Source organism: Crocuta crocuta, unplaced genomic scaffold (assembly GCF_008692635.1).
Source record: "Crocuta crocuta isolate KB4526 unplaced genomic scaffold, BGI_CrCroc_1.0 scaffold72, whole genome shotgun sequence".
Taxonomy (NCBI): Eukaryota; Metazoa; Chordata; class Mammalia; order Carnivora; family Hyaenidae; genus Crocuta; species Crocuta crocuta.
Genome location: NW_027529427.1, coordinates 3,006,335 through 3,034,295, shown reverse-complemented (window position 1 = coordinate 3,034,295; position 27,961 = coordinate 3,006,335). Strand labels below are relative to the sequence as shown.

At 48.5% G+C, this 27,961-nt stretch overlaps 1 protein-coding gene across 2 annotated transcripts in view; it reads right to left on the bottom strand.

The window, feature by feature from the left end:
* The window catches only part of VWF (von Willebrand factor), a 137,395-nt gene that overhangs the window by 42,670 nt on the left and 66,764 nt on the right, over positions 1-27,961 (bottom strand). For both annotated transcript variants that reach the window (XM_077759150.1, XM_077759149.1), the window contains 13 exons: positions 20,610-20,713; positions 19,161-19,299; positions 16,772-16,906; positions 15,002-15,148; positions 11,969-12,109; positions 11,650-11,763; positions 9,359-9,515; positions 8,301-8,459; positions 7,489-7,624; positions 3,598-4,973; positions 1,315-1,431; positions 1,078-1,218; positions 669-812 (listed from right to left, as the gene is read on the bottom strand). In XM_077759150.1, the coding sequence (XP_077615276.1) occupies positions 669-812; positions 1,078-1,218; positions 1,315-1,431; positions 3,598-4,973; positions 7,489-7,624; positions 8,301-8,459; positions 9,359-9,515; positions 11,650-11,763; positions 11,969-12,109; positions 15,002-15,148; positions 16,772-16,906; positions 19,161-19,299; positions 20,610-20,713 (3,010 nt within the window). The remainder of the gene's footprint in view (positions 1-668; positions 813-1,077; positions 1,219-1,314; positions 1,432-3,597; positions 4,974-7,488; positions 7,625-8,300; positions 8,460-9,358; positions 9,516-11,649; positions 11,764-11,968; positions 12,110-15,001; positions 15,149-16,771; positions 16,907-19,160; positions 19,300-20,609; positions 20,714-27,961) is intronic.

The following is a 27,961-nucleotide window of genomic DNA, read 5'->3' as shown; positions in this document are numbered from 1 at the left end:
GACATCAGAGCAAAGACAACTCCCAAGCAGGGCTCTGAAGGATGAACAAGTCTCCAGGTGGCCATGGGAGGACTTAACATCACTCCAGTCACCCAGCCTTCCCTGGGCATGACGCCACCTGCCCTGGCTCACCTTCTGTTGCTCTTCACAGCCTAGGCTCTCATGCGGCACCAAGGCTGGGTCGTGACTGCATCTGTCCCTATCCTAAAGCATCACCCTTCCTCGTCTGATTCAACACCCCAAGCCCATTAGGCGGGTACTAGAATAGGGCTCAGCACATGTGAAGGACTGATGGTTCCCACCACCCCATAATGAGTCACTCTGGCCTCAGACAAGGTGACATGGTAAGGATGGGGACAGAGCAAGGACACCACACCACTTCAAAAAGGAAAGGTGTGGAGGTCTGATGCAGCCCCAGCCCTGGACACAAAGGGAAGCATTAAAGGTGACGGGGGAAAACATGCAGACAAATGAAGGACAAATGCATATTTATTAGTGTTTGGTTTCTAAGTAACACAGGGATGGGCCACTTCCTGCTGTTTGGAACCAGGCCACAGGTGGCTATTAAGCATTCACAACCATCAGGCTGTCCAAAAGCAATGCCCATCTGCCACTTTCAATCCTCTAGGAGGTCAGGAGAGTCTCGGGATCACACACTAAACACTTACGATTGGATCTGGCGGCATTGGCTGCAGCGTCCACCAAATCCACGGAGACACCCATGACCAGAATGACCACCACCTTCGTGGCTTCAGGCCTGGCACCATGGACTTCTGAGGTGACATATCGCACAGCAAAACTCAAAGCTTCCCCTGAGAATAGAGAACAGTCCAAGTCAGTCCTCACCAGGAAATGCTGGGCATCCTGTCTCATGGCAGATCCTTAGGTCATCCAAACAGAAGGATTCAGAGACAGAGACACACACACGTGAGATCCAGAAGAGCATCAAGGCCCACACTTTACAGGGAAGGAAACTAGCCCAAGGAGCAAAGTGACTCGCCGAGGTCACTTAGTTACATATGCCAGGAATTAAGACCAGACGAAGCTCCTGTCTCCCCGCCCGCAGCTCCAGGTTACCAATTTTGTTGGGGCCTCCCTCCTGCTGCATGAGGTCCACGAGGCTCAGCAAATGGACTTTCTCATAGACCACATTCCACGGCACATCAACGGTGGTGATGTTTCCATACTGCAGCACCGACACCTTAGTGAGCTGAGGCCCTAATGGGAAAGAGGACATGAGAATCGTGCTCTGGACCAGGTGGAGCCCCCAGAAAGAGCTCCTTCCCAACCTGCTCCATCAGGGGCATCCCTCACCTATATTGGCTTTTGAAATGAAAGCCTTGGCGAAACTCTTCATTTCATCAAAAGAAGAAGCTGGCAAGCTGGAGGAGCCGTCCAGGAGGAGGACCACATCCAGGGGCTGGCTGCAGTCTGCAAAGACACCAAGAGGGTGGGCACCCAGGTGAGCACACCAGGCCCACTGCAACAGATATGGCATCCACGGGCACGGGGGATGCCACCCACTGTGCGGCACCATGAATGGGAGAGGGCCTCTACCGGTCCTGCATGATGGTAACATGGGCTGGGAAGGAGGGGAGGGAGCCCACGAGTGCCCCAGGTCTGGAGACATTGGGAAGACTCCAAATCCACCTAAAGGTAGTTTAAATGCCTATAGATGAGAGCAAGAGGCATCTGCTCCCTCAGTAAGTGGAGGCTGCAACTCTTCTAGAAGTGAGCAAAATATTGAAGAGTGACAGGGAGAGAGGGCTAAAGGAAATGGAGCGGCACCATGGGGCTGGAGGGCAACTTGTATGCTATAAGGATTCCAACCGTAAATGACAAGTGCACACGGTAATGTTTCGGCACAGAGTCATGATCACAGCACAGAAACAACCTCTGGCCTGAAGGCCATTCCGAGATTTGATCAGATGATGCTATTACTGTTCTCCTCAGCAGAAATATCACAAGAATTTAAATGTGGCTCTGGTTAAAACAAAAATAAAGAAACAAAGGCACTTACAACAAGTGTGAGAATCAAGAGACATTAAAAGAAAGTTACTTATTCTGGTGTTAGCGTTTCATTCTCTTTGGGCAAATAAATAATAGTGGGATTACCGGATCATGTGGTAATTCTATTTTTAATCTTGTGAGTAACCTCCATACTATTTTCCTCCAATTTGCATTCCATCCACAGTGCATAGGGGTTCCTTTTTTCCCACATCCTTGAAAAGATATTTGCGCCCCTATGTTCACTGCAGCATTATTTACAATAGCCGAGACATGGAAGCAACCCAAGCGTCCATCCATAGACGAATGGATAAAGAAGATGTGGTGTATATACATACACACATACACATACACACAGTGGAATATTATTCAGCAATAAAAAAGAATGAAATAGTGACATTTGCAAGAACATGGATGAGCTAGAGGGTAGACCTAATGCTAAGTGAAATAAGTCAAAGAAAGACAAATACCCTTTGATTTTACTCATCTGTGGACTTCAAGAAACAAAACAAATGAACAAAGAAAAAAGAGGCAAACAAACAAAAACAAGAAACAAACAAAAACCACCAGACTTAAATACAGAGAAAAAAACTGGTGTTTACCAGAGAGGAGGTGGGTAGAGGATAGGTGAGACAGATAAAGGGGCTTAAGAGTACATTTATCATGATGAGCACTGAGAAATGGATAGAATTGTTGAATCATTGTGTTATACTCCTGAAACTAATATAACATTGTATGTTAATTATCCTTTAATTTAAAAAAACAATAAAGCTCTTTGGAAAAAAAAAAGAAATCAGTTATTCTGGGATGGTCCCCAACACACCAAGGGCCGTCTTGAACATTCCTGTGCTCAAGAACTAGGACCTGATTAGACATTAGTATCAGTTAAGAAGGTGGTAACAAGAGCAGCAGTGGCAACCAGTTTTTGAGCACTTGGCTACGTGCTGATTACTGTCCTAAGCATTTTACAAGTACTATTGTTATCCCCATTTTTTTTTCACGTATGAGGAGACATATACACCGAGGTATTTGCTCAAAATTACCCAAAAACCATTACCAAAAATAAATTGCCCCAAATCACCAAGCTAGTAAGCGGCCGAGTTGAATTTCAAACCAAGGCCGTCTGGTTCCATAATCTGAGGACAAAACCCACCACCTGTTACCTAACTTCTGTCCTTGCCCCAAAGAACACCAGCTACTTAGAGTGATTTTATCCACCCAATGTGGTCAAAGCTGAGAGTCACCAAATTGAGCAGGTTATCTCCAGAGCAAGGAGTGGGATTAGGTGGGGATGAGGCTGTGGGATAAACCAAAACTTGTATTTTTTTTCTTTACTCTACATAGTTGGTATTCTTTATATTTTAACAATAGCCTTGTATAACCTTTGAATTTATAAGCACACTCAATAAGAAGAGATCCTTCCCCCAAAAGGATCGCAGGCGCATCTCCCTGGCTGGGAGGTGAGGAAACAAGGTACTCTAAAGGCAAAGGTTTGACTGAAAACACAGAGCAGGGAAGCAGGATTAGTACCCAAGAACTGCATCCCCACCAGCCCTCAGCAGCTCTCTACCAGGCCAGGAGCCTGCATACCTGGGGCGGGAGGGAGCATGGGAATCTGCCCCTCTCCAGAGCAGCACCTCTGCAGCACCAGATCAGGAGCCTCTCGGGGGAGCACATCAAAGTCCTTGATGAGTATGGGGGTATTGGGCCAGCTGAGCTCCTTCAGCTCCTGCACGTTGGCATGAGGGCCCACTCCAATGGGTACCACCTGGATATCTCCAGGCATCCGCTTGATCTCGTCAGAGGCGGGGTTTCCGGTGACCATGTAGACCAGGTTAGGTGCCTGCTCCCGGTCCCCCTGGCTGGCCGAGAAGCTGTGTTCGGACAGGTACTGCAAGGCCAGTCCAGTGTTGGTTCTGTTACCGCCCCGGTATCGGATCTCCCGCACCTGCTGCAGGACCTCACCCTTGGACTGGGCCTCCCTGAAGGTGTGTTCCACGGTCACCATGTACGAGTACTGCAGCACTGTGACGTGGATGCCACCCTGGCCCACGTCCATGCGCCGAATCACCTCCTCCATGAACTCCCTGCTCCTGTTGAAGTTGGCCTCACCAATTTTGTCAGACCCTTCCAGGACAAACGCCACGTCCAGAACCATGGAGTTCCTTCTGGGTCCTGGAGATGAAACCCCCAAGAGCTCTGGACCCATAGTGACTGGTGCCGCAGGGGGATGCTGGGGAGGGGCAGGTGCTTCGGGGGCAAGGTCACAGAGGTAGTTGATAATCTCATCCCTTCGCTGCTCCAGCTCGTCCACACCACTGAGCACAAAGGCCTTGTTCTCGGGGGCCTGCTTCTCAATGTTCTGGATCTGCCTGAGGCTGGCGTGGGGCCCGATGCCCACAGGGATCACAGTGACTTTCTTCTTCTTCAGGCCCTGCACGTAGCGAACTAAATTTCGGGCCAGCCTCGGGGGCTCCTGGCTGGCCATCAGGAGCAGGGCAATGCGAGATGCTTCAGGGCGATCAATCTTGCTAAAGATCTGGAACAGCGTGTACTTCAAGACCTCGCTGGTGGAGGCCACCTCGCTGCCCGCATACTTCACCTGGCTGGCGATGCGCCGCAGCTCCGAGGGTCGCTTCCGGTCCTTGAGCTGGATGTAGGAGTGGGAGCCATCGTGGTACTCTACCACGGCCACACGGATCCGCTTCTGGGAGATGTGCAGACGTTCCATCATGCCCACCACAAAGCCCTTCAGCACTTCGAACTCGGCCTCAGACAGCTTGGAGGAGCCATCTAGCAGGAAAACCAGGTCCAGAAGCCTGCTGCAGTAGAAGTTGTGGAGGGGCGGCTCCGGGGTGGCCTCCACATATGGGGTGGTGGTTTGGACCGGGCCTTCCGTGGGGGGCACCACTAGGCCTCCAGGCTCCCTGCAGGCCTCACAGGTGAGGTTGACACCATCACAATGACTGCAGTAGAGAAAGAAAACCAGGAATGGTTCAGGAGAAACCTCTGGGCACTTCTCAGCCTGTTTAGAACCATCCCACGTATATTCCCATAGAGCTGCTTGCATGGCCTCCTCAAACTGAGCTCCCATGAATCACTCCCCACCTAAGTGACACAGCATTTTTTAACATATGTCCCCGAACAGCACCCCTATGGATGCAGCAATATGCCTCCCTTTATTCTAGAAGCCAAAGCTCTAATCTATTATAGCACCTGAGGAAGAACCTTTTTTGCTTCTAGGCTATCCACACTGCCATTCAAAGTTGATGTCTTTTCAACCTACATCTCTAGTAGTATAAATATTTAATTATAATCCAAGCTTTCTCCAAGTGTCTCCGAAGACAAATATTGCTCTAAAAGATTGACACTGACCAAGACTTGTAAAGATCCTATTGAAGAGAAATGCTTTATGGTATTTATTGTGACAATTTAAGCTGTATGAATTTTGTATAATAGGTTGGCCCTTAAGAAAAAGAGGGAAAAAAGTGGAGTAAAAATATTTTGGAAAGATGAATATAGATTCTAAATCCCAACTTTATTCCAGAACAAAGTTGGGAATGTCCAAGATGTTAGGGGAAAATATAGTGGCTTGTTCATTCATTCCTCCAATGGCCATGTGGTAAGCACCTGCCATGTGTAAGGGAGAAGTGAGGTACTACACCCAGCCCCAAGCTCATACCCCAAGTCTGTAGCAAAGCTCTTGCCCTCACACAAATTCCTGCACTACCAAATCAAGTGTCAAGACTCTTCTGGTCACTCCTCACCAATGTTCTAGAAATGGCAAGGTATACCAGACCACAAGTGAAATCAAGCTGCCCTGTGGTGGAGACCCATAGAGGTTGGTACCATCCACTATTTGTACTCTCTGCCTTTGAGGAAACTTATCTTTCAGCATCCCCAGGAGAGCTGAGAGGCAGAAGTGCCCTGAGCCCTGACAAGTCCCCTTTGGCTTGCCTCCCACACAATGTCCCCAGCTTGTTTTGGAATTACTGCCCACAGCTGTTTGAAGCCCCAGTGTGTACCCTGGTAGTTGCCCCTCCACATTGGACAGCAGAGGGAGGCCTGGAGAGGGCTCTAAGCTCTCATGCCTGTCTGGCTCAGAACCCCAGGTTGGTATCAGTTTCTCCCCCTTCTTCATTCCTTATGGTCTCCATTTCAGCATGGGGAAGGTGGGCGGCAGGATCTTACTGGAAAGTTAATTCTTACTTCCCCTGTGGTTCACGTGATTTATTGCTTCAATCCTTGGTTAACAATGCGTGAGTGACATACTCTTTAATTTCCCGTGTCTACTAGAAAATTAACCCTGAGCAGTGTTCCCCTTGTTTGTACAGATGGCGGTGGTGGGATCTGACTCTGGCAGCCCTTCCCCAGAAAATTTAAGTTCTCAGGTTCAAGTTCGCATAAGGCTCGATCAGTGTCAGGGCATGGAGTTAAAAACATTATCTGAATACATGTTCCCTACTTGGGAGTAGAGCTTCAGAAAGCTCAGAGCTCACCCTGAGGACTCCTCACCTCTCTAAAGGCCAGTTCCAAGAGGTAATCCAAGTGAGAGCCCAGGATGTAGTGATGAGTGTCTTCCCTCCCAATTACAAAAGCCCTGTCCTGGGACCTTGGCTGGGGCTCCAAGGCATCTATGTCACACTGAGGGGTCAGGGTTCTGAGTAAATGGTAGGTATCTGTCCTTGGACTAGATGTGACCTCCAGAGACAGTAATGTGAGAAATAAGGGAGATGATTCATTTTCAGAAGTACCAAATAAAAGCTGTGCTGTCTAGTTAACAGTACGTTTACAACCTATTGGAAATATGTATGAACCTCCCACCACAATGGAGCCCCAAACTCTTAGACACTTCACTCCCTGGTTCTTCCCCTCTCCATTTCTCAGGCTTATTTTCCTGAGGTTTGCAATGAGCATGCAGCAAGGAACAGAGGGAGGAGGGACTGAAAGTCTCTGTGTCACCTCAGGGAATATACATTTGTTCCAGTCAGACTACTTTTTGCCTTACATGGACGTAGGAGACATCCAGGCAAGGCGGTAACCTCTGTAGTACTCAGCCAATGAAAAATCAGGGGAGGGACTTCCCACTAGGAGATAAATTGTCGCTGTAACTGCCCCAAGGGTGCCTGTCCAACAGGCACCTGCTCTTTCAAGAATGTTGATCTTGAGTGAGTTCAAGAACTCACTTCACTGTGCTCTGAGTCTCCGTATCTCCCCTTTAATTGGGTCAACAGGCTTATTTCTAACAGTAAGAGACTATATCCTTCCACCAGAGAGAAGAGACAAAAATACTTCAGTCTCTCAAGAAGTATTTTCTGGGGAAGTAATGTAGTCTGTCCTTAAAGAGAAAGAAGTAAACTCTAGAAATAAAACAAAACAAACACTCAACTTCTCAACTCACATAGCAAGTTCTTCCCCAAACCTGCATCTCTTAATAGGCCCCAGAGAACATCACTTCAAATACCAGGGGTTCTGTTTTACCAAATCTGGCAGTGCTCAGGGTCATTGGGGTTCAAGGTGATTTTCTTTCCCGAGGCCAAGCGACGACCAGCCACCTCACACACAGGACAGTCTTCGGGGTCGATGCAGGTCTGCAAAAGCTCATCGAGGATTTTCCCTGCATGACAAACCCCCCATTAGGAAGAAAATTCTCACCTTCCCCACAAGGAAGACTCACTTTTAGCTAAAGGGGCCTTCCCAGAAGCCAGCTCTGCCCACCTCCCTCAAGGGCCACGTCACCACTTAGAAAGCAACTCTCCTTCTCTGAGCTTCAATGTATCCCTCTGCAAGACTAGGAGGGGGTATTCCTTTCCCCTAACTCACCACAACTCGAGCCTCAGAATGAATGAAATCTTATCTCCAAGGCTGTTTTCATTCCACCCAAGAATATATTTAATTACTCTAAATCCGTGCTATCCAATAAAGTGGCCAGTAACCACAGGCGACTAGTTAAATTTCAATACAAACTGACACTAAATAAAATTGAAACTTCACTTCCTCAGACACAGGAGCCACACTTCCACAGAACTTCCCCATCATTCTAGAAAGTTTTATCACAAATGCTCTCGATGGTAAGCCTGTAGATAGGCAGACATAAGCACAGTATAGGAGCTGAACTTAACAAAAGTCATCGCTGGCTTGGCTTGGATGAAAGGGTATCTAGAAGCAGAAACCAGAGTGGTAAGGATGGGGACAGGGCACCATGGGTGAGGTCGAGCACCACCAGGAAGCACCTTTCCTGACAGCCCCACCCCGCCCCCCAGCCCTTCCCGACCCAGCGGCGGGTGCCTTACCAGGAGGGCAGTGTGCGTGGCAGCCTTCCACACACTCCACAGGGCACGCCAGTGGCTCAGGGTGCTGGCATGTGATGGGACAGGCCGGGGCACAGCTGTTATAGCGCCACTCACACTCATACCCGTTCTCACGGAGATTCCTCTCCTCGCAGCTCTGGGCTGTGTAGACAGAACATGAGCAGGCACCATGTACCACCCAAGCAGATGGGATGGCACCAAAAGCCCCAAAGAGATAGTGGTGAGACTCTTGGTGGTGATGGCCCTCAGGGAGGTGACGATGCTGATGGGGAACTAAGCAGCGTGGGAGTCACCAGTATTAGAGGTTGCCTGGGTTTTAAAGCACCGAAGCCAGGAACCTAATGGTTCTGAATCCATTCTCCCATATAAAAACAATTGGCTGCTCCCACCAAAGGAAGACTCTCTATAAATAATGTATGCATTGATCACTCACACTGGCAAATATAATAGCATCTAATTAAAGATACTGAATTTAATTAAAATATTGACTTCCTTCTACTATCACTGTTCTATATTCTCCCTCTTCTGGAATTTCTCTACATATTAATGTCTTCAATCACTATCCCCTGCCCCTCTTCACTCACACCAATGTCTTTTTTTTAAGTAGGTGTACAATTTTTTTTTTTTTACAAATAGTTTATTGTCAGGTTGGTTTCCATATAACACCCAGTGCTCATCCCCACAAGTGCCCTCCTCCATGCAATGTCTTTTTTTTTTTAAGTTTATTTATTTATTGGGGGGGAGGGGCAAAGAGAGAGAGGGAGATAGAAGCCCAAGAAAACTCCCTCACTGTCAGCGTAGAGCCCGGCGTGGGGCATGACCTGAGCTGAAATCAAGAATCAGGTGCTCAACTGACTGAACCACCCAGGTGCCCCCATCAATGTTTTCACTCCTTCAACCCTCAGCCATCCACCCCCACGTGGGAACTCTGTGTTCTCTCCCACAAAGGAGTCCTCCCACATCCCACTTAGAGGTCTTAAAGTCCAGAACCATTAGGGGTGAGGCAGGTGTCTGAGATCACAAGGGACATCAAGACTCACGACACAATGTGGCTGTCCTCCAGGCCACCACCTTGCCGTGCTGGGCACACACGTGGGCGTAGGCAGCAACAGTGTCACAGAAGCAGGCACAGTCCCCAATGGACTCACAGGAGCAAGTGTCATAGATGCAAATGTCCAGGAATGGGTCAGGGTCCACCTGCAAGGGAACCTCAGGGTGGCCTAGGCCTGGGCAGAACTTGGGAACCCTGGCTCTTGGTCTGGGGGAGAATATTCTGGTGGTCAGAGAAGGGCAATGGGGGCTCCAGGGTAGAAGGGGAAATGCTGGTCAGTGGCCCCAGCAGGGAGTGGGTGTAAAGGCATAATAATTCCCAGGCCCTAATCTGGATTCCAACAAGAAAAGCTGACTAGAGGAGCACTGCTGGCATTTCACAGGATGTGATATGCCTTAGAATTTTTCAGAACATTCTCTTCTATCTCTTCCCACACCTTCTTAGCCAGCCAGCCATCCCCATAACCCACACTCAACCTCACAGGTGTTAGCTCTTCCTCCGTAAACACAACCAGATATACATGCTGGCTGCCTTCTTCACTTGTCTCAGTTCAGCAAAACGAAGGAGGAAATGTATCAGGACTGCTCCATGCCTCACTGAGGTGCTATGGGGCTATTCTGCTGGACCATAAGACCGGTCTGGGCCCTCCGGACTCCGCCCCCCCATACTTCCCACTCACCACCCACATTCGATCTCAGTAACCCCTTCTCACCTTCCCTGCCCCCTCACATGCTGCTGCACACACTGGCCTTTTCCACAGTAGTTGTGGTAGGAATGAATTCAGACATTAAGTGTGTCATTGTTTCCAAGACATTCCAATAATCCTGATCTGCCTGGCTGCCTCACTATCTTCCTTCCTCCGACCCAGATGCCCAGGGTTTCCACCCAACCAGGCAACCCTAAGTGCTCTCCAGAGTATCCTCAGGGACTAAAAGTCACTGGATGGATGCAAGGAATGACTGGTTGAATACCAGTCACTCCCACACGGCTGTGTGCGTGCACATATACATATATACATGTGTGCCCACACAGACACCCACACACGTGCATATACATTCATACAGAGACAGAGAAAACTAACTGAACTTTGGGGAACTGCCTGTCACCCTTTGAGATAAACACCCAAAATGAAGTCATAAAATGAAGGCTTGAAATCCCTACTGTATAAATCAGAAAAGAGTTTCTGTCAGACAAGAACCTGGAACGAAAGGGTTTTGTGAGGGCAGAGGCTGTTCAGGTCAGGCACACAGCAGAGACAGGAAGGTGAAATTCCTGGCTCTAGTGATGGAGACAAGGTAATGTGTGGGGGAATGTTGGGAGCCATTTCTGAACTCATAAGTTGAGAAAAAACTCCTTGTGAAGTTAAGGTAAGTTGCACGGACTTTTACTGTCAGATGGCGACCAATATCCACCCCCACCCAATTGTTTCTGCTTGAGCACCAACCCCCAAGACACCTTGTTGATTGGTATTAGGAGTGACTCATTCTGGCCTTGATATACTGATTGCACTTTGTGAAGGAACTTACTGTAGGAACTTCTTTTGTGGTTATGGGAGCAACACTGAAACATGAAAGACCTGTTTTCCTTAATACTTCCCATTAAGCGATACACAGGCTATTGACCCCTGCTCACAAAGAACTAACTTTTGCCTTTGCTATGCTAATGCCACCTCTGGGCTGTTCCCCATACCTTTTGCATATCAGTGTTCTGGAGAATCTTTACTGATCAAAGGATGTATCCTCAGAATGCCACTTCTGGGCTGTTCCCCATACACCTATGCATATGGATGTTCTGGAAAGTTTTTATGGATCAAAGGATTTATCCTCAGAATGCCACTTCTGTGCCATCTCCCAAACACTAAATCATAAAATAAAGTAGAGTCTCACACAGTGGGGAGAGGCCTGGCTGGTAACTAGAATGTCAGGGCTCTCTCATCCCTCCCTCGCCGACACCGCCCATCCTTCAGGGACCCCTGGACCTGCCTGGAGCTGGAGTCCGGCAGAGGAACAAGCTCTAACCCTGAAAGAGAAGCTCTGTCAGATGCCCAGAAGAGCTCCACCTTGCGTGGAAGAAAAATGATTCGCCAGGCATTGTTCTCCCCAAACACTGTCCTTTATGCTTTCTGTTTCCCAGCCTGAAGCCGAGAAAGGGAGTAAAGAAGTGACTTGATAGAAACCAATGCAAAGCCGCCAAGGGGGTGTCCACACCACACTACAAGTGCCTGAGCCACTGTGCCAACCCTCAGCAGTCCTCTGCCTCTATTTACCCCACAGCCCTCACCAGCCTGTTGCAGTCCTGGAAAATATCACTGGTGAGGATCCTGCAGGAGGAATCCACCATTGTCTGCTTCATGATGTTGTTGTGACAGGTAGCAGGGGACAAGTCCAGTGGTACCTGGGCAACAGGGCAAGATGACACAGATGGACCAAAACACAGTCAGCCCAGAAGGATCCAAGAGACTCTCCTCTGGGGCCACGCCTCCACTGTAGTTCATAGCACCCCACCCTCCACCCCAACCCTTCAACCCCCATAAAACTGATGGTAATGTTCCAGCAAGCATGCCTCTTGGGCTCGGTCCGCACAGAGACCCCAGACATACCTTCCTGGTGTCGGCACACCGTGGGCTCACTTTCCAGGAATTCCCAAAGTCCACGGCATCTTCTTCCACTTGGAGGCTGCTGGTGGTGAAGTCATTGTTCTGGATACCATCAAAGTTTCCACATAGGCCACACACTTTCTCCTAACAGACAAAATGAGATCATGAGCACTGTAAACCTCAGAGCAAACTCTCTGACTCAGGGAGAGTTCCAGGCAGCAAAGAAGGCAGGCTCGTTAGAGGAAGGGGAGGCTGGGAGAGCGACAGGGAATAGAGACCCAGAAGCAGACCAGGGGAATCAGCAAAGCCTTGCCCTTGGAAGGTTCTTCCAAGGCTTCCTCATGTACCTCATCTTCAAGTTAAACAGAGGTCATTCACAGAGGGGCACCTGTTCATGTCTTACCGTCCACCAAGGGCAGAGGTGGAAATTGGGTAGGCTCAGTCCTGGCACCTCCAGTATAAACCATAACTCTCCCCAGCAACAGGCTGAGCAGAGAGAGGAGCTGGTTCAACAAGACATCAATGAGAGAGTCCAGGTCCAAAGACGGAACATTCTAGTCGTACTTTACTGTGGACAGTATAATGTGAGCCCATTATCTGGACAACTGCAGCCTGTCCAGAACAGGCTGGCCAGGATTCTGCTGTATATCAAATGCCACCAGGGTTGACATAATATCAACTTTGTCTCTGGGTTCACCTATTGTGTACAACATGCATGCGTGGACAGCTACAAGTCCTGAACAAGCAATTGCTGAATGAAAGGAAAGGATCACATAAAAACCATGTGAAGAACTAGAAATACCTGGGTTGGAAAAGAAAGTGTTATGCTCTTCCAACATATTTAGAGCCCTGTCTTGAGATGTGACTTGCTCTCTTTTAATACGGAGAATTCGGTTTGGTACAAGGATGAACTTACTAGGAAACATGTAACAAGAATGTTCACACAGTTGGACACAAGGCCTAACAGCCCCCACAGTACAGCCCCTGCCCTTGTTAACTACCATTCACCCCAGTTCCTCTTCTCCAGCCACACTGGCCTCCTTGTTCAAACACCCCAAACACCACCCACTGAAGGGCCTTTGAACATGCTATTCCAACTGCTTAAATTCTCTTGTCTGGATATTTACATGGCTCACATCCTCCTTTCTCTGAAGACTTTGCTCATGTCACCTTTTCAGCAAGTCGCATCAGACCGACCAGTCTAAAATAACAGCCCTCCTAGAATGCAATCTCCACCAGGGTTGTGACAAGCGACACCGTGCCTCCTGCAAAGATGTCCTAATCCATACATGGCAAACGGAATTTTGCAGATGTGATTAGGTTGAGGATCTAGGGATGGGGAGGCTGTCCTGGACAATCTAAGTGAGTCTGGTATAACCACAGGGTCTTACAAGGGGCACAGGAGGAGACAGACAATGGTGAGCTGGCAGAAACTGAGAGATATTGGAAGATGCTGCACTATTTGTTTTAAAGACAGAGGATGGGGGGACACCTGGGTGGCTTAGTCGGTTAAGCGTCCAACTTTCGCTTAGGTCATGATCTCACGGTTTGTGGGTTCATGCCTCGCGTCGGGCTCTGTGCTGACTGCCAGCTCAGAGCCTGTTTCAGAGACTGTGACTCCCTCTCTCTCTGACCCTCCCCTGCTCATGCTGTCTCTCTCTCTCTCTCTCCTAGAAATAAATAAAACATAATAAATAAATAAATAAATAAATAAATAAATAAAATAAAGAGAGAGGATGGGACCATGAGCCAAGGAATGTGGGCAGGCTAGACAAGGCAAGGAAACAGATTCTCTCCTAAAGCCTCCAGGAGAAGGCAGCCTTTTATAGTTTTGACCTCCAGAACCTTAAGATAATAAATTTATGTTGCTGGGGTGCCTGGGTGTCTCACTCGGTTGAGCATCTGACTTCTGCTCAGGTCGTGATCTCACAGTTCGTGGGTTCAAGTCCCAAATCAGGCTTTGCGTTGGCAGAGTGGAGCCTGCTTTGGATTCTCTGCCTCCCTTTCTTTCTGCTCCTCTCTCACTTGCACTCATGCTCATGCTCTCTCTCTAAGTAAATAAACATTAAATTTAAAAATAAAATAAATTTATGTTGTTTAAATCACTAAGTTTTGTAATTTGTTTATAGCAGCAATAAGGAAACTAAGACAGTGGTTAAAACATATATACGTGTGTGTATACGTATATATACACACACACATATGTACATGTGGGTATAGATATGTACATACACATACACATATGCATATGCATATGTAATTTTTTCCCTGCTGTAGCCGCAATGCCTAGAAAAGGGCTTGACTCATTATAGAGCTTAGTAAGGATTTGTTGAATAAATGAATGGGTGAATTGTTACTGCGTTCCAGAAGTAGAGTGGGCACCACAGCAAGTAAGAGCAGTGCAGCCTCACTTCAGTATGGCCGAAAATGAACGGTGCTGTCAGAGATGCTACCGAGGCTAAAGCAGCCACCAGAGTAGACGGAGCACTTGTCCCACACTTGCCAGTTAGGAAAACAAAGTCCCAAAAAACTGTTGGAACGTGGACACAAATACTGTAACTTTAACAAAACTAGGCTGTCAGCAGTTCTACAAATAGCTCTAAGAATGTGCTTGTCTATGGCTCAATGGGAAGCCAACACCCCAGAATGGTTCGCAGTGTTATACTAATACGACGCATGATCAGTTTGCCTCTTTAGGTTAAGAAACCTCAAGAAAAGCTATTGTCTGATCTTTCACTTCCTTCTTTTGGGGGTATAAACTGCATGTCTAGCAAGGCCAGTCACGGAATGGTTTGCTGGGTTGGGGGCCAGTCATAATCCTTCCTACATGCAGCTGGTTTCCGGAAACAGCCAAGGCTGACTCTACATCTTGAATCCATGGTCTTAATTGTGTGGGAAAGGAGGCCAGACCAGATGACCAGTGACTTTCCCCTGTGACAGTGGGCAGGGGCAGTGGGCTGCTGCTCAGAAAGCTGAAGAAGGTGCAAATAGCAAGTCCCAGACAAGATGAAGAGGAAGCAGAGAAGAGTCACTTACCTGGTATGTCTGCTTCAGAGCCACAGAGATGCTCAGGCGGTGGTCCCAGATCACAGACAGTGACTTGCCCAGGAGCAGAATGAGGTACTGACCAGACTCCACCACCTCAAAGTGAGTCTCATCCTTCATAGCCTTCTTCACATTCACCTGAGGGACAACAAAGCACAAGAAGAGGGCGAGTGAAGGGCAGGTACGAGAGACCAGTTCCTCCCTCCACCCCACACCCCTGCCTGTCTCCAGAACCACAGTCATTTGCCCCACCTGGTCATAGCATGCCCCTGCAGGGCCCACACCCTGCCTGGATGTTTCTGTGTCGGTCTTTCCTATCACTGGCCAAGAATCCTATGACTACGGGATCACAGCAGAGATAGCAGCAAAATCATAATTATGAGATCAAAAATACAATGAAACCTACTAGTAGAAGATATCCATCATCTCACAAAAAGAATTTTTTGATACTTGATCATTAAACACACGAAGTCTCCTAAACAGGTTTTAACATGGCAATGATTTTAAACGTCTCTAGGCAATTCATTTAAAAATCTGTTTATATAAATGAGCACTAGACTCTTCCCTTTCCTTCCCCCATCTCCCACTCCCCAGAGTCCCTGTCAGCAGGAGTCAGAGCTGACAGAGAACAGGGAGACTGAGAAGCTCAGTGATGGTGGCAGGAATCATGGACTTCAGTTTCCAGAAGGACTCTAACATGAACCCTAGACTTGGCAGACTTGTTACCAGTGCCGAGCCCTCAGAGCCCATTTCAGCGTGCCATGCTGACTATCTAATTCATAAAACTGACGTTGCTGTTAAGCACCTGTCACCCTTTGCAAAGGCTCTCCCCTAGTGACATACACATGCAGAGCTGATCACCAACGCACACCTCCTATTGAACATCACCATTGTCATCTGTCCTTTGAAACAGTTGACACTGCTAACCCACAGTCAATAATGGAGAACTCACCCTCCATCCCCTGATATCAGCGGTGCATGTTTGCAAGAAGTCAGGGATGTGGGCTGAGACCATGGAATATAGTGAAGACACCAGGAGAGGTTTGAGCCCTGGCCCTGGTCTCCCTAATATAAGACATTCAGACCAATGGAAGCAAAACTGCTGTCTCCAGGTGACCTGGCACTCCAGATGCAGATTCTGGGGTCCCACTCAGACCTGTGAGAATCTCAGGGTGGACCCCAGGATCAAGATCTTAAACCAGATGCTAGGTGGTTCCTCTGTACTCTTCTGAGAACCACTTCATAAACTCTTAGTATACAAGGACTGAATCTGTTCACTTCCCTTTTGAGCTCTTTTGAAAAGATTTTATCTGAAAAGAACTGAAAAACATAAAGTAAAAATCCCTAAAACATCATTACTTCTCAAAGTAAATGTTTAAATATGTATAAGTATAATATATCTATATATTTGTGTCTATATATATATATATTCTTATCTATATATACACATATATGAAAGGGAAAGGCCTCCTGCCCTCCAGTCTCTACCCCACCCTCCAGAAGTAAGCACTGATTTTTCCTACCCTTTTGTGGATACAGTTATACATTTATGTCCACTCAAATCTCTGCACTTTACTAAAATGGGATCGTGTTATCCATAGTCATCTGCAAATCGTTCTTCTCATAGAATATATGGAGGTCAGATGATACAGCTCTAGCTCATGCTCACTGTACAGTATTCCATCGCACAAGTTCTAAACAGTGCTTGATACTCTTAAGTGTGTGAGGTGTGAGGGTGGAGGGGATGAGGCTGGCACTCACCTCCCCATCGAACAGTTCAATCTCGCCTTCTTCCACCAGGATGGTGACCCGCTTCTTGCATTTCACTGAGGGGTAGCTGCACCCCTCGTTTGCCACCAGGATCCGGAAGGTCCCAGGGTTACCGCCACAGTAATCCTGGGGAAAGGGGGTGTCAGGAGAGAAATATTATCCCTGCTACCTCTCCCCAGATCAGAATATTGGCATCTCACCATCTCAGACCATTGAAGCTTATGTGTTAAAGGATGTTACCATGTCCATACATATGTAAGACAGAGAGGGAATGGAATTGAGAGAGAGGGAGAGAGAATGAAATTGAGGGGAAAAGGGACATGTGTGTCATCTTTAGCCATTACCTATGAGTCAGAGCCAGTGAGCACAAGGTAGAGAGGAAGGGAGAGGGGGAGATGGAGAAATGGCATGTGGTATGCTTTGCTGAACACATCAGCCTAAATACCCCTACCTAGAACCTGTCAGTGCTTAGCCTTACCCAGCTAACTAGGACAGTTTGACCACATGGCACTTTGTGGCTCTAAACTCTGGTCGAATCCCTCTGGACTGCCGGCCCAGAAATGTAACCAAAGGTCATTTGACACAGCTCCAAGGACACTAAGCTACTACCTCTGGCTGGGAATAGAGGATGACGGGTGCTGGTCCTTTCTGGCCAATGGCGTAGAAAATTAACAAAAAGGGGACACATTTCTAGCAAATACCTCCCCATGGTGGCTGTTGCCGTGGTGGTGGGAGGGGGGAAAAAGACAGAAAAACTAAGTGTGAGCCTTGCTTCTGTCAATTATTGGATACACGGAACAAGTCACTTACTCTCTGACACCCCGCGTGCACACACAGACGCATGCACACATATGGTCGGCCCCTCTAAAACACAGGATCAGCCAAGTTAGTGGGGGCTGTTAGGTGAAATGGGTCTGTGCTGAGTCAATGGGACGGTGAAGGACAAAAGAAAGAACAAAGGTACAGGTGTCTTGTAAATGGTTCTTGTCACCAGCTGAGATTTTGCTAAAAAAAGAGTTAAGTCTTGATGATACCTCCCAAAGGAAGAGGGGAGAAAGGAGAGGATCCAGGACAAAGTATCAAAGAATACAACAGAACTAGCTGTGAAGGAAAACGAATGCCCCACAAAGGGGGACAATTTGAAAGGGACACTGACGGGCCCATTTGGGAGAGCTCTGCCTGGGCAGAGAAAGCCGGGGAGCTGCGATCTGACCAGCTGCTTCTCATTGCACGGATCACTCTAGCCGTGTTTTTTGGATGTGCACATTTGATACTGGCTGGGTGGTTGAACCCCAGAGCTGGTGCCACCTCATCTTTTGCTACCATGGTTGGGAGGCAGATAATCCAAAGACGGGCCGCCATATGTGATCTGTAGGAAAGCTCTGGGGTGTGGGGATGCACCCCAGGTTCCTAAGTGTCAGTAAACCCATGTCATCATGCATATGCTTCCCAGCACGCTGCATGCCTCTCTGGGGCTAGACTGGGATATGGCTCCAGGAGGAGCCACAGCTCACTCCCAGCATGCTCTGTGCACAGTCGCTCAGTGCTGCTGCTGGTTCTGCTCCACTCCCAGCATGCTCTGCAGGCACCCTCACTGCCTGGCTCGCAGGGCCCTACAGCTCTGTCTCTGGGGCTGAGACTCCTATGAGTTGGTGGTCCTCCCTCTAGACCAGGCCAAGTCCCTACTCCTCCTCTGGAGAATGGAGACAGTGAGACCACATTTGTTTAAAGCCTCACAGAGTTAAGCTGTGTCATCCTTCATGAGAAAAGCACTCAGATTAGCTTTTCTTTCATCCTTCATGAGAATTAGCACTCAGGACTAGCACTCAGTCCTAGGATTTCCTAGGACGTCCCTTCTGAATTGCACTAGGTTAGAAATAGAAATGGTAGAGACGGCAATGGGATCATAGGGTGGGGAGCCAACGTCAAGGATCATTCCACCCATCCCCCTGTCCTGGGCTGCTCACCAGGGCACCAGCAGGGAGGATGAGGGGGGCTCAATCCAGCCTGGGATGTAGCCCTCCCCTCTGCGCATCCTGATTGAGGCTGCATCTGCCAAAAGGAACAGATGCATATTTCTAATTCCATTTTGGTGCTGACATGGGCTGGTGGCAGCCTTGCCCTCACCCCATTCCCAGTCAACAAACGAGCTCCTGCCCTACTCTTCTAAGTCTCCATGTAAGCTGAATGAAGATGGACCATGGCTTTGAGTTTCAGGCACCTCTTTCAGGGGCTGGAAAATTGCTCCAGTAGAAACCAGTCCCAGAGCTGTTTCTACAGACAGAACAGCAGCATCTGATCTGGTCATCCCCAAACGGCAGTCAGCACCTCCCAGCCCCTCCAAGGGACAGACAGCAGGCCCGCCCTCCCTCGCTCTCACCTGCACCAGAACGTACTGGCACTCTCCAGGGAACAGATATTTGAGCCCGTCGAAGGTGAGGTAGTGTGCCATGCCAATGGCGGAGCACGTGGCATCACATACATGGTCCGTGCAGTTCCACTTCCGGTCCCGACAGACACTAGGAACAGTAACAGACAGGATGACCAGCTGGGTACTGTGGTGTGAGGGGCCCTTCTGGGCCCTGGGGAACAAGAGACAGTGAAGGAATGCAGATCACTTTGGGGTGCCACCCAACCCTCCAGGAAGCTTCTAGAAGTGGAGGACCAGCTGCCTATGGGGAGGGGATGGGGAAAGGCAGTTTGGAGTTATACACTGTCACATTTCTTTTATGTCAGCTTCATGCCCAATGTGGGGCTTGAACTCACAACCCCAGGATCAAGAGTCACATGCTTTTCTAACTGAGCCAGCCAGGCACCCCATAAACTGTCACATTTTTAGAGCACAGGGCCAAGGGGGAGAGAGGGAAGGCCATCCTGCTCTCCTGCTTCAAGGGGGAACGTGAGGCAAAGAAGGAAATAGGTCATCCAAGGTGATCAGGCAGCCAGGGAAGAAGCCCAGGTCTTCTGTAGACCACCTGCTATGGGTCTGCTGAAGTCCAGCCTCCCTGCAAGATGCCTGAGAGGGGCCATGGGGTCTCTACAGAACAGAGACACTGAGGTTGAGGGCCCTCTGACGCTAATGGGGAGAACAAGACACAACAGCAGGAAAGTTTAGAGGCGGGAAAATAGTGATCAACCATGAACTTCTGCCAGGAGAGGTTCCGTGTGTACAGAGCTATGCTTAAATCTATAGTGATTTGCGCACGACCACAACACCCCATCCCCCCACCACCCTGTAACCAGAGCTCACATCAGGGAGCCCATTCTGTGCGTCAGAGGTGGTAAGTTCAGACCTCAGGCCCCAGAAACAGCTAAGCACCTTCTGGGTCCCGGCCCTTCCTGTCTCTGTTCTCGGGGGCCTTCCTCTAAAGTTGTGCAGAGCCCAGATGTCACAGGCAGGGTGAGTGAGCAGAACAAAGGGCTAGTGAAGGACGGGCATGGAGAAGGAAGAAGACCCAGCCATTCCAAGCAAACTTGCAGAATGCTTAGGGGCGGCAGTATAAGGCCAGAGAAGGACCCTCCGAGGCCCATGCCTTTTGGCACCTTGGTCACACATGCCATGGACAAAGTCATGGGTCAAATTCCTTCGTGGAAACACTACTCTCCAGAGAGTGTCTATGCAGGGTGAGCACAGGAGAGGCTAAAGATTCTCCCCCACTTTATAGTTGGAGAAACAGAGACACAGAGAAAAGGAAAAGAACGCCATGTTCCCACAGGGTGCCAGAGGCAAGTGTCAGAGTCCTGTGGTCATGTTGGCCACTGTGTCCGCATCCCTGCTCACCCCACCCCAAAGGCTCAAGCCGCAGGAAAGCCTCTCCCAGGCTCTCACCAAGTGTTGCAGTCAATTTTCACCGTTTCTCCTGGGGCATATTCTCTGCCTTGATGGAAGCAGGGACACCTTTCCAGGGCCACACATCTGTTTTCATGCCGGACCTGAGGGACAGGAATCCAAACGTCTTAGGGGCCATAATGGGTAATGTAAAGCCCCGCCAGGAAGATGGCCTTGGCCACAGGCCAGTCCAGAGAACTTATGCCCAGGCTCGGTCTTGGCAAACATGGACCCCCAACCACACTAAGCCCCCCGAGCTCAGCTGGACACACTCCAGCCACCCTCTGCCCTCACACCCTGCTGGGACCGTGGCAAAGACTCTTTAGTAACATGTGGCAGAAGCCCTTGGACATGCATCTCCTTAGGCCCGGAAACTCCACGCAGAGGAGTTCTTCAAAGGTAACAGACTTAGGGACAAAGGTTAATAGAGAATCATTTATCGTTGCAAAAAATGGCAACAACCAAGTGTTCAACAATAGGAAAATGATTAACTCCATTAAGGTATCCCCAGATAGTGGTATCCTTTGCAGCTATTAAAATGGCCCTTTGGGGACATGTACCCCAGTGTTCATAGCAGCACTTTCAACAATAGCCAAATCATGGAAAGAGCCTAAGTGTCCATCAACGGACGAATGGATTAAGAAGATGTGGTTTATCTATACAATGGAATACTACATGGCAATGAGAAAGAATGAAATCTGGTCATGTGTAGCAATGTGGATGGAACTTGAGGGTGTTATGCTGAGCAAAGTAAGTCAGGCAGAGGACAGATACCATATGTTTGCATGTATGGGGGCTTAGGAGGAACTTAGCCGAGGACCATGGGGGAGAAGAAGGGGAAAAATAGTTGGGGAGAGGGAGGGAGGAAAACCATGAGAGACTCTTGAATGCCGAGAACAAACTGAGGGCTGATGGGGGGGAGGGGAAGGGGGTGATGGGCATGGGGGAGGCCACTTGTTGGGATGAGCACTGGGTGTTATATGGAAACCAAATTGACAATAAACTATTTAAGAAAAGATTTAAAAAAAAAACTTCAGCCAAAAAAATAATGGCCCTTTGGAAAACTCTTAAATAATGTGAGAAATACTGATGCTGTTAATTTTTAAAACAGGGAAAGACTGTACATACATACTGTCCCAATTATAAAACCACAAACATACACACATGCTATACATAATATGTATATACAATCTCCAAAAAATGTCGAAAAAAGACTAGAAGGAAATACAGAAGTTCCATCTAGATAGAAGCCTGAGACAGAGATATAGGGGATTTTTATTTTCTGTTTTGGTTAAAAATTTTTTTTCCAAATGTTCATCAAGAAGCATGTATTATGTTCACAGTGGAAAAGATGGAAAACATATTTAATAAAACTGAAATGTGCTTAATCCCCTGGAGGTGAAGGCCACATACTGGCCACAGGCAGGGGTGGACCAAAGCCAGAGTCTGAGGGCGTGTTCAACCCCACATACCTGCCCCTCACCCAGTCCCCTGAGATTCTGCTGCACCGTCCATGGGCATATGCTCTGTTCCTCTGCCCTCCACCCAGGAAGAAAGTACTCTGTGAGCATGTTGTACTCCTCAGAACTGTAGGGGTCGGAGGAAAGAAAGAACTAAGACCCACTGGCCCCAGTGGGCTCAGGAGGAGCGCTGCTAACCTACTCTGACCCCAGCACGTAGATACGCTCTGTCCCAGCCCCATGAGGCAGCCCTGGACATCTGCTCTGGCGTGGGCTGTGGGTGATCTAAAAGAGCCCTGGGTGCAGGGACCACAGCACCCTGGTTCCAAGTCTACCTAAGGGGTGAGAAGTTCCATGGCTCAGGATCCATGCATTCCAGTCACTCCCCGGAGAAGCCTGAGTTCCCAGGGCTTGGAAATGGACAAAGCACAGGGAACGGGGCAGTCTTGGCCTAAACAAAGAGTTTTCATGTCAGCAACTATAGGCTAAAGTAGAGTGTGTGTGTGTGTGTGTGTGTGTGTGTGCGCGCGATCGAAAGAAGAACTTCCAATTAACTACCAACTTCATCCAACACCAGGTCCTCAATACATAAGTGAAGGGGGAGGCAGGAGCACAGAGAATGAGGAAGAGGGGACAGCCAGGCCCTNGAGCTAGCCGTCAGCACAGAGCCCAGCGCAGGGCTCGAACCCACAAACCGTGAGATCATGACCTGAGCCGAAGTCGGACGCTTAACCAACTGAGCCACTCAGACGTCCCTCATCAGTTCTAACTTAAGTCCAAAGCCTGCCACCTAATGGCTACTCTAAGAGAGACCAACACATCTGCTGGGGAAGCTCGCCGTGCTCTCAACACCCACACCTACAGCTGATGGAGACCAGACAGTAAGTCTCCTTACTGGAAACGTAATGTGAGACAAAAGTGTTGAGGATGTTCAGGGACGGATTCCAGGAAGCAGAGCCCTGCTCACCCCACCTCACCTCAGCAGAATGTGCACTGCCCCTTCGCCTTTGAGCAGGCTGGCTGGAGGGCTCCCTTGCCTCTTGGTCTGCATGCTGGATGTTTCTACTTCTCTCCAGGATTTCAGCCCATTGACAGAGTCCTGCACCCCCATGTCTGAGGTAGCTCCTCCCCCGGCCCAGGGGTGAGTCCCAGCCCTCCACCAATGGATGTAAACTCAAATCCCAGCTTGGTCCTAAGACAAAGCCACGGCTGCCCCTTCCTCCTTCTGCACTTTCACTGAAAAGCCATATGGCTCCTCTCCGCCCTGACTTACTGATGGATTACAGGATTAAAATAAGACCTTCATACGGGATGAGGACTGCTATAAGGACAACAGGGTATGGGGTTAGATCCATAAGTCACAGCTGGAGAGAGGACAAAGCATAACCTTAAAAGGAAAGGAGAGGGCTCTCAGGTCACACCTCATGACTGGCTCCAACTTGGGAGAGAAGATCAAAAACACCAGCCCAGCCCAAAACACCTGGAGAGCCCTAAAGCGTTAAAAAAAATCCTCAGGGGTGCCTGGGTGGCTCTGTCGATTGAGCACCCAACTTTAGCTCAGGTCACAATCTCACAGTTTGTGGGTTCGAGTCCCTGATCAGGCTCTGTGCTGACAGCTCAGAGCCTGGAGCCTCGGATTCTGTGTCTCCCTCTCTCTCTCTGCCCCACCCCTGCTCACCTCTGTCTCTCAAAAATGAATATACATTTAAAAAATTTGTTTTAATTAAGAGAACCATCTCTGCCTAGTGTTTGTCCCTCTGGGACACCAGAAGGGAAACAAGATAAAATTGGCAGTGCCCTTCCAAGACTTCAAGAGCAAACAAGCAGAAATCACTGTCACTATCCATCAACTTGGGACATCCTGAGTAAGAATGGCTCATGCCAAGAACATGGTACTAGATCTTGGTCAGCCCCCCAAAAAATTATGAAGTGGAAAAAAATTGATTTTGTCACTCTTCTCTGAAATGGCCCCATCTTCCCAGACCCAACACCCATACATGAACACCATACCGACCCATTCTCCAAAATCTTTTTCTGCCTTCCAACTACCTCTTTTTTCTTCTCCCAACCCCATTAATACAGCCAGATCAGTGCAGCTGATTTCAACTAGATGTTCAGCTAGGAGGAAAGAATCTGATTAAATAATTCATACTAAGGTGTGAATGGCTTCCTATGAGGATTTATAAGGCCATATGCTTTTCTAAAACTCGTGCTTGTTAACCAGAATGAATTCATGCTCATCATACTTCAGTAAGCTTCATTAGGTGACAAATCACATAGGGGTAGGAGATATTTTTGAGATAGAATGGCTTTCTTGGGCCTTTTAAGATGACATCTATAGGATTTACAGTGCCCACATATAAGGCTCACCCTGAACGGGCCCCAGAGCCCAAGCTCTACATCTCAAAAAGCAATACCAGAGTCTTTTTAGTCTTTTTATTGGGCCAGTGACAAAACCAGGCATCAAAGGACCAGGGAAATGAACGTGATTCCCAGCTGCCAAGAGGTTTCCTAGTGGCAGAATTAAGTACCAGCTTGGAAAGTATAACTAGGAGATTTCATAGGATGAGTGAGCATCTCCCAAACAGGTGCGCCAACCTTTCTTTCCAGGAGCACCTCGCGGGAGGGAGGCAAGTAGGGCTGAAGGAGCCCAGTCTAGGACTCAGAAGACGAGGATTTCCACTGTGTAACTATGCTTAACCGACTGAGCCACCCAGAGCCCCTCCACTGTATAACTATGTAGCCTTGAACGGTTCCTATCTTTTTTCAGACTCCTGTGTGATCCAGGGGTTCCTCCTCTACCACCGGATGATGCGGGGTGGAATGAGGGAGCTGGGCAGTGGGTTGTGCTCTGCTGCCACCTTGTGGTGACAGTGGGTAACATTCTCACAAAGGCAAGAAATTCACTCCAGAATTTCTGAACTAAAAAGAAAAGACGGGAATTTTTCTAGTGCAACATCCTTATTTACTAATCTAGTGGGGCTCTGGATGTGGCTACAGAGGTCTTAGAATTGCTCCCAGTGTGTTCTAATTTTCTATAGCATGTCTGTTCATAACAGGATTCACGGTTTTCCTCCACGAACATTTTATAACAGTAGTCATTAAACTACCACTTACTAAGCAACTTCCATGCCCTGTCACTGTCACCCCCAGTCCTCCCAACAGCCCTTCTAACCCAGTTTTTCAGCTGAGTAAGTCTCAGGAGCCAGCATTCACATCTGAAAGTATGGGACTCCAATCCAATGCCTCTTCCATACCATTTACCAGGGCGTTGACCATTTATCAAAAGCACCTCCCACTTTGTTCCATGCAAGGAGACATTTGTACCAGTGGCAGCACTGGTAAAATGGCCCAGAAAACCTGGCTCTAAGCAGGTGCCAAGGCTGAAACAATCTACAAAGAGGGGAACTCTCAACCTGTTCCCAACATTTTCAGACGGTTGGTGCTGGCCTTACAGTGGATGCCGAGATGCCCTGAAAGGAGAGAGGCAATCTTCAACCCAGAGTGGTGCTGCTCAAAGCATGGTCCGCTGGCCAGTGCCAGTCTGTGATGATGCAAGCACACAAACTCGGTAGGTGTTCAGAAAATCGTACAGCAATTGAGCAATACATCACATCTGTGGAATCTAATAAAGATGGGGGGCTCATATTTTGCATCTCATTACTTTTTGTTTCTTTTTTCTGATCATTCTTTCCTATTGTATTTACAAAAGATTTGGTTCAGAACAGATGGAAATTTTAAGAAACCAGGCCCTTCAGAGGTGCCTGGGTGGCTCAGTCGGTTAAGTGGCCGACTTCGGCTCAGGTCATGATCTCACGGTTCATGAGTTCGAGCCCCGCTTCAGATTCTGTGTCTCCCTCTTTCTCTCTCTGCCCCTTCCCTGCTCATGCTCTGTCTTTCTCTGTCTCTCAAAAATAAATTTAAATGTTTAAAAAAGAAAAAAAAAAAGAAAACAGGTGCTTCATGGATGTCTCCTGTGGACAGGAGGAGGTGAGCAGAACCTCTGAGACTAAGCCTCAGTTATTTCCAAAAAGAATTAAAGCTACCCCTACAATTCTGTAGCACTTTCACCTATAAGCCCTTTGGGCCTGCAGCCAATGTGTGATGAAGGCAAATAGGAATTATGTGTCCTTGTCACAGATGAGGCAACCGAGGGTCAAAGAAAGAATGAATGCTCACCCAAGGGCAAGTGAAGCCTGAACAGAGGGCTCTACCCTCTGCTTTGTTCCTACTCGGGTGCTCTTTCTACTCTCACAGATCTGCCCCCAACAAAGAGCTACTTCCTCACCCCACCCCCATGCCCCTGCCCTGTTTCAAGTCCCCAGAATGTAGAATCCCCAACCTCTTCCCCCAAACCCTCAGTCACACACCACATCCTCACCATCTCCCACAGGGGATAGGCCACACAGAGAAACACCCCTGGATAGGATGTCTACACTGTCCGCACACGGGCCCAAACAGGGTGTTTCCAGCTCCTTTGTCTTTGTGTTGAAGCCAGGAACACGTGTCCTGTGCAGCAGCCAGCACACTGCGCACTTCATAAATCACAGACTTTGCTGCTCTGCAGAATCTGGCCTCAACGATTTGCACCTTAGTCGGCATCATAATGAAGCAGTTGTGAAAATAACCCAATCTCTTACACTCTGAGCTTTTGAGTTTAGAATCCTTTGTGGTTGACGTTAGAGTCACCTCCTTATGTGACAGATATCCAAAGACTGTCCTCAGAGCACATGCCAGAGGCTTCTGGAATGCCACCAAGCTCCTGACCATGTGTCCACATCCTGAACTTGAGGTCTTGCTCTCCACTGGGGATCTGGGACCATAACGCAAGTACTGTGCTTATTAACTCAGATGATCTGTACTGTTTTCATTGAAAAAAACCAAAAGGTTCATATAAAAGTGCCTCTGATGCTGACATGGTCTCTTGAGTGATGCCAGAGCCTTCCTGGATGTCTGGACAACTTCCTCTCCAGGTACAGTGAAGGGACAGTCAAAATGAGACTCCTTCAGGGTAAAAAGAGCAATTCAGAAGCTTCCTCTCCCCTGGCCTATTTTTCATCCCTACCCAGCTCTAAGTTTCCCCTCCTTGAATAACCACCTTCTGCAAAGGCACCAAACAAGACCATCCAAGTTGGGGGTGCTCACCGGCCAGTCTCTAGCTCCCCCATAGAAAAGACAGTTCAGAATCATCAGAGGCTAAGGCAAAGGGGAACACCCAGGGGGGAGTGAACAGCTAGTCTCTCTGTCTTGGAGGAGGGCTGGAGGGAAAGGAGACAAATTATCTCCCCTGCACACACCCCAGGGCACAGCCTTCCTGTGGGCTACCAATGATGGGTCCCCGTTGCCTCTACAGAACATTGGCATCTCCCATGGCCCAGGACCCTGACCTTCAAGCCAAGTCCTGGGCATCACTGAGGCCATTTATAGCCATATGAGAGCCAGCCTGCTCCCCTCCCACTTTGGCTTCCACAGCTCCTGCCCCAGCCGCACACTGCTCGCTTTGGGTAAGGGGAACTAGAGTCAGGGAAAGGAAGAAGACATGATGCTTTTGAAAGAGAGGAACCCAGAGGTTGCTTCTTTCAGGGTGACAAGAACATAGGCCTACAGCATTCCCTCCTTATCCACAAGGATGTAGCCCAAGACCCCCAGGGGATGCTTAAGGTCACAGATAGTGCCGAGCCCCATATATACTGTTTTTTCCCTATACACCCATACCTAAACCAGGCACAGTAAGAGATTAAGACAATAAATAGAAACAATTATAACAATACACTGTAATGAAAGCTCTATGAATGTGGTCTCTGTGAACATCTTACTGTATTCTGCTCGCTCACCCTTCTACCTGTGATGACGTGAGATGATAAAATGCCTACAGGATGAGATGGAGGGAAG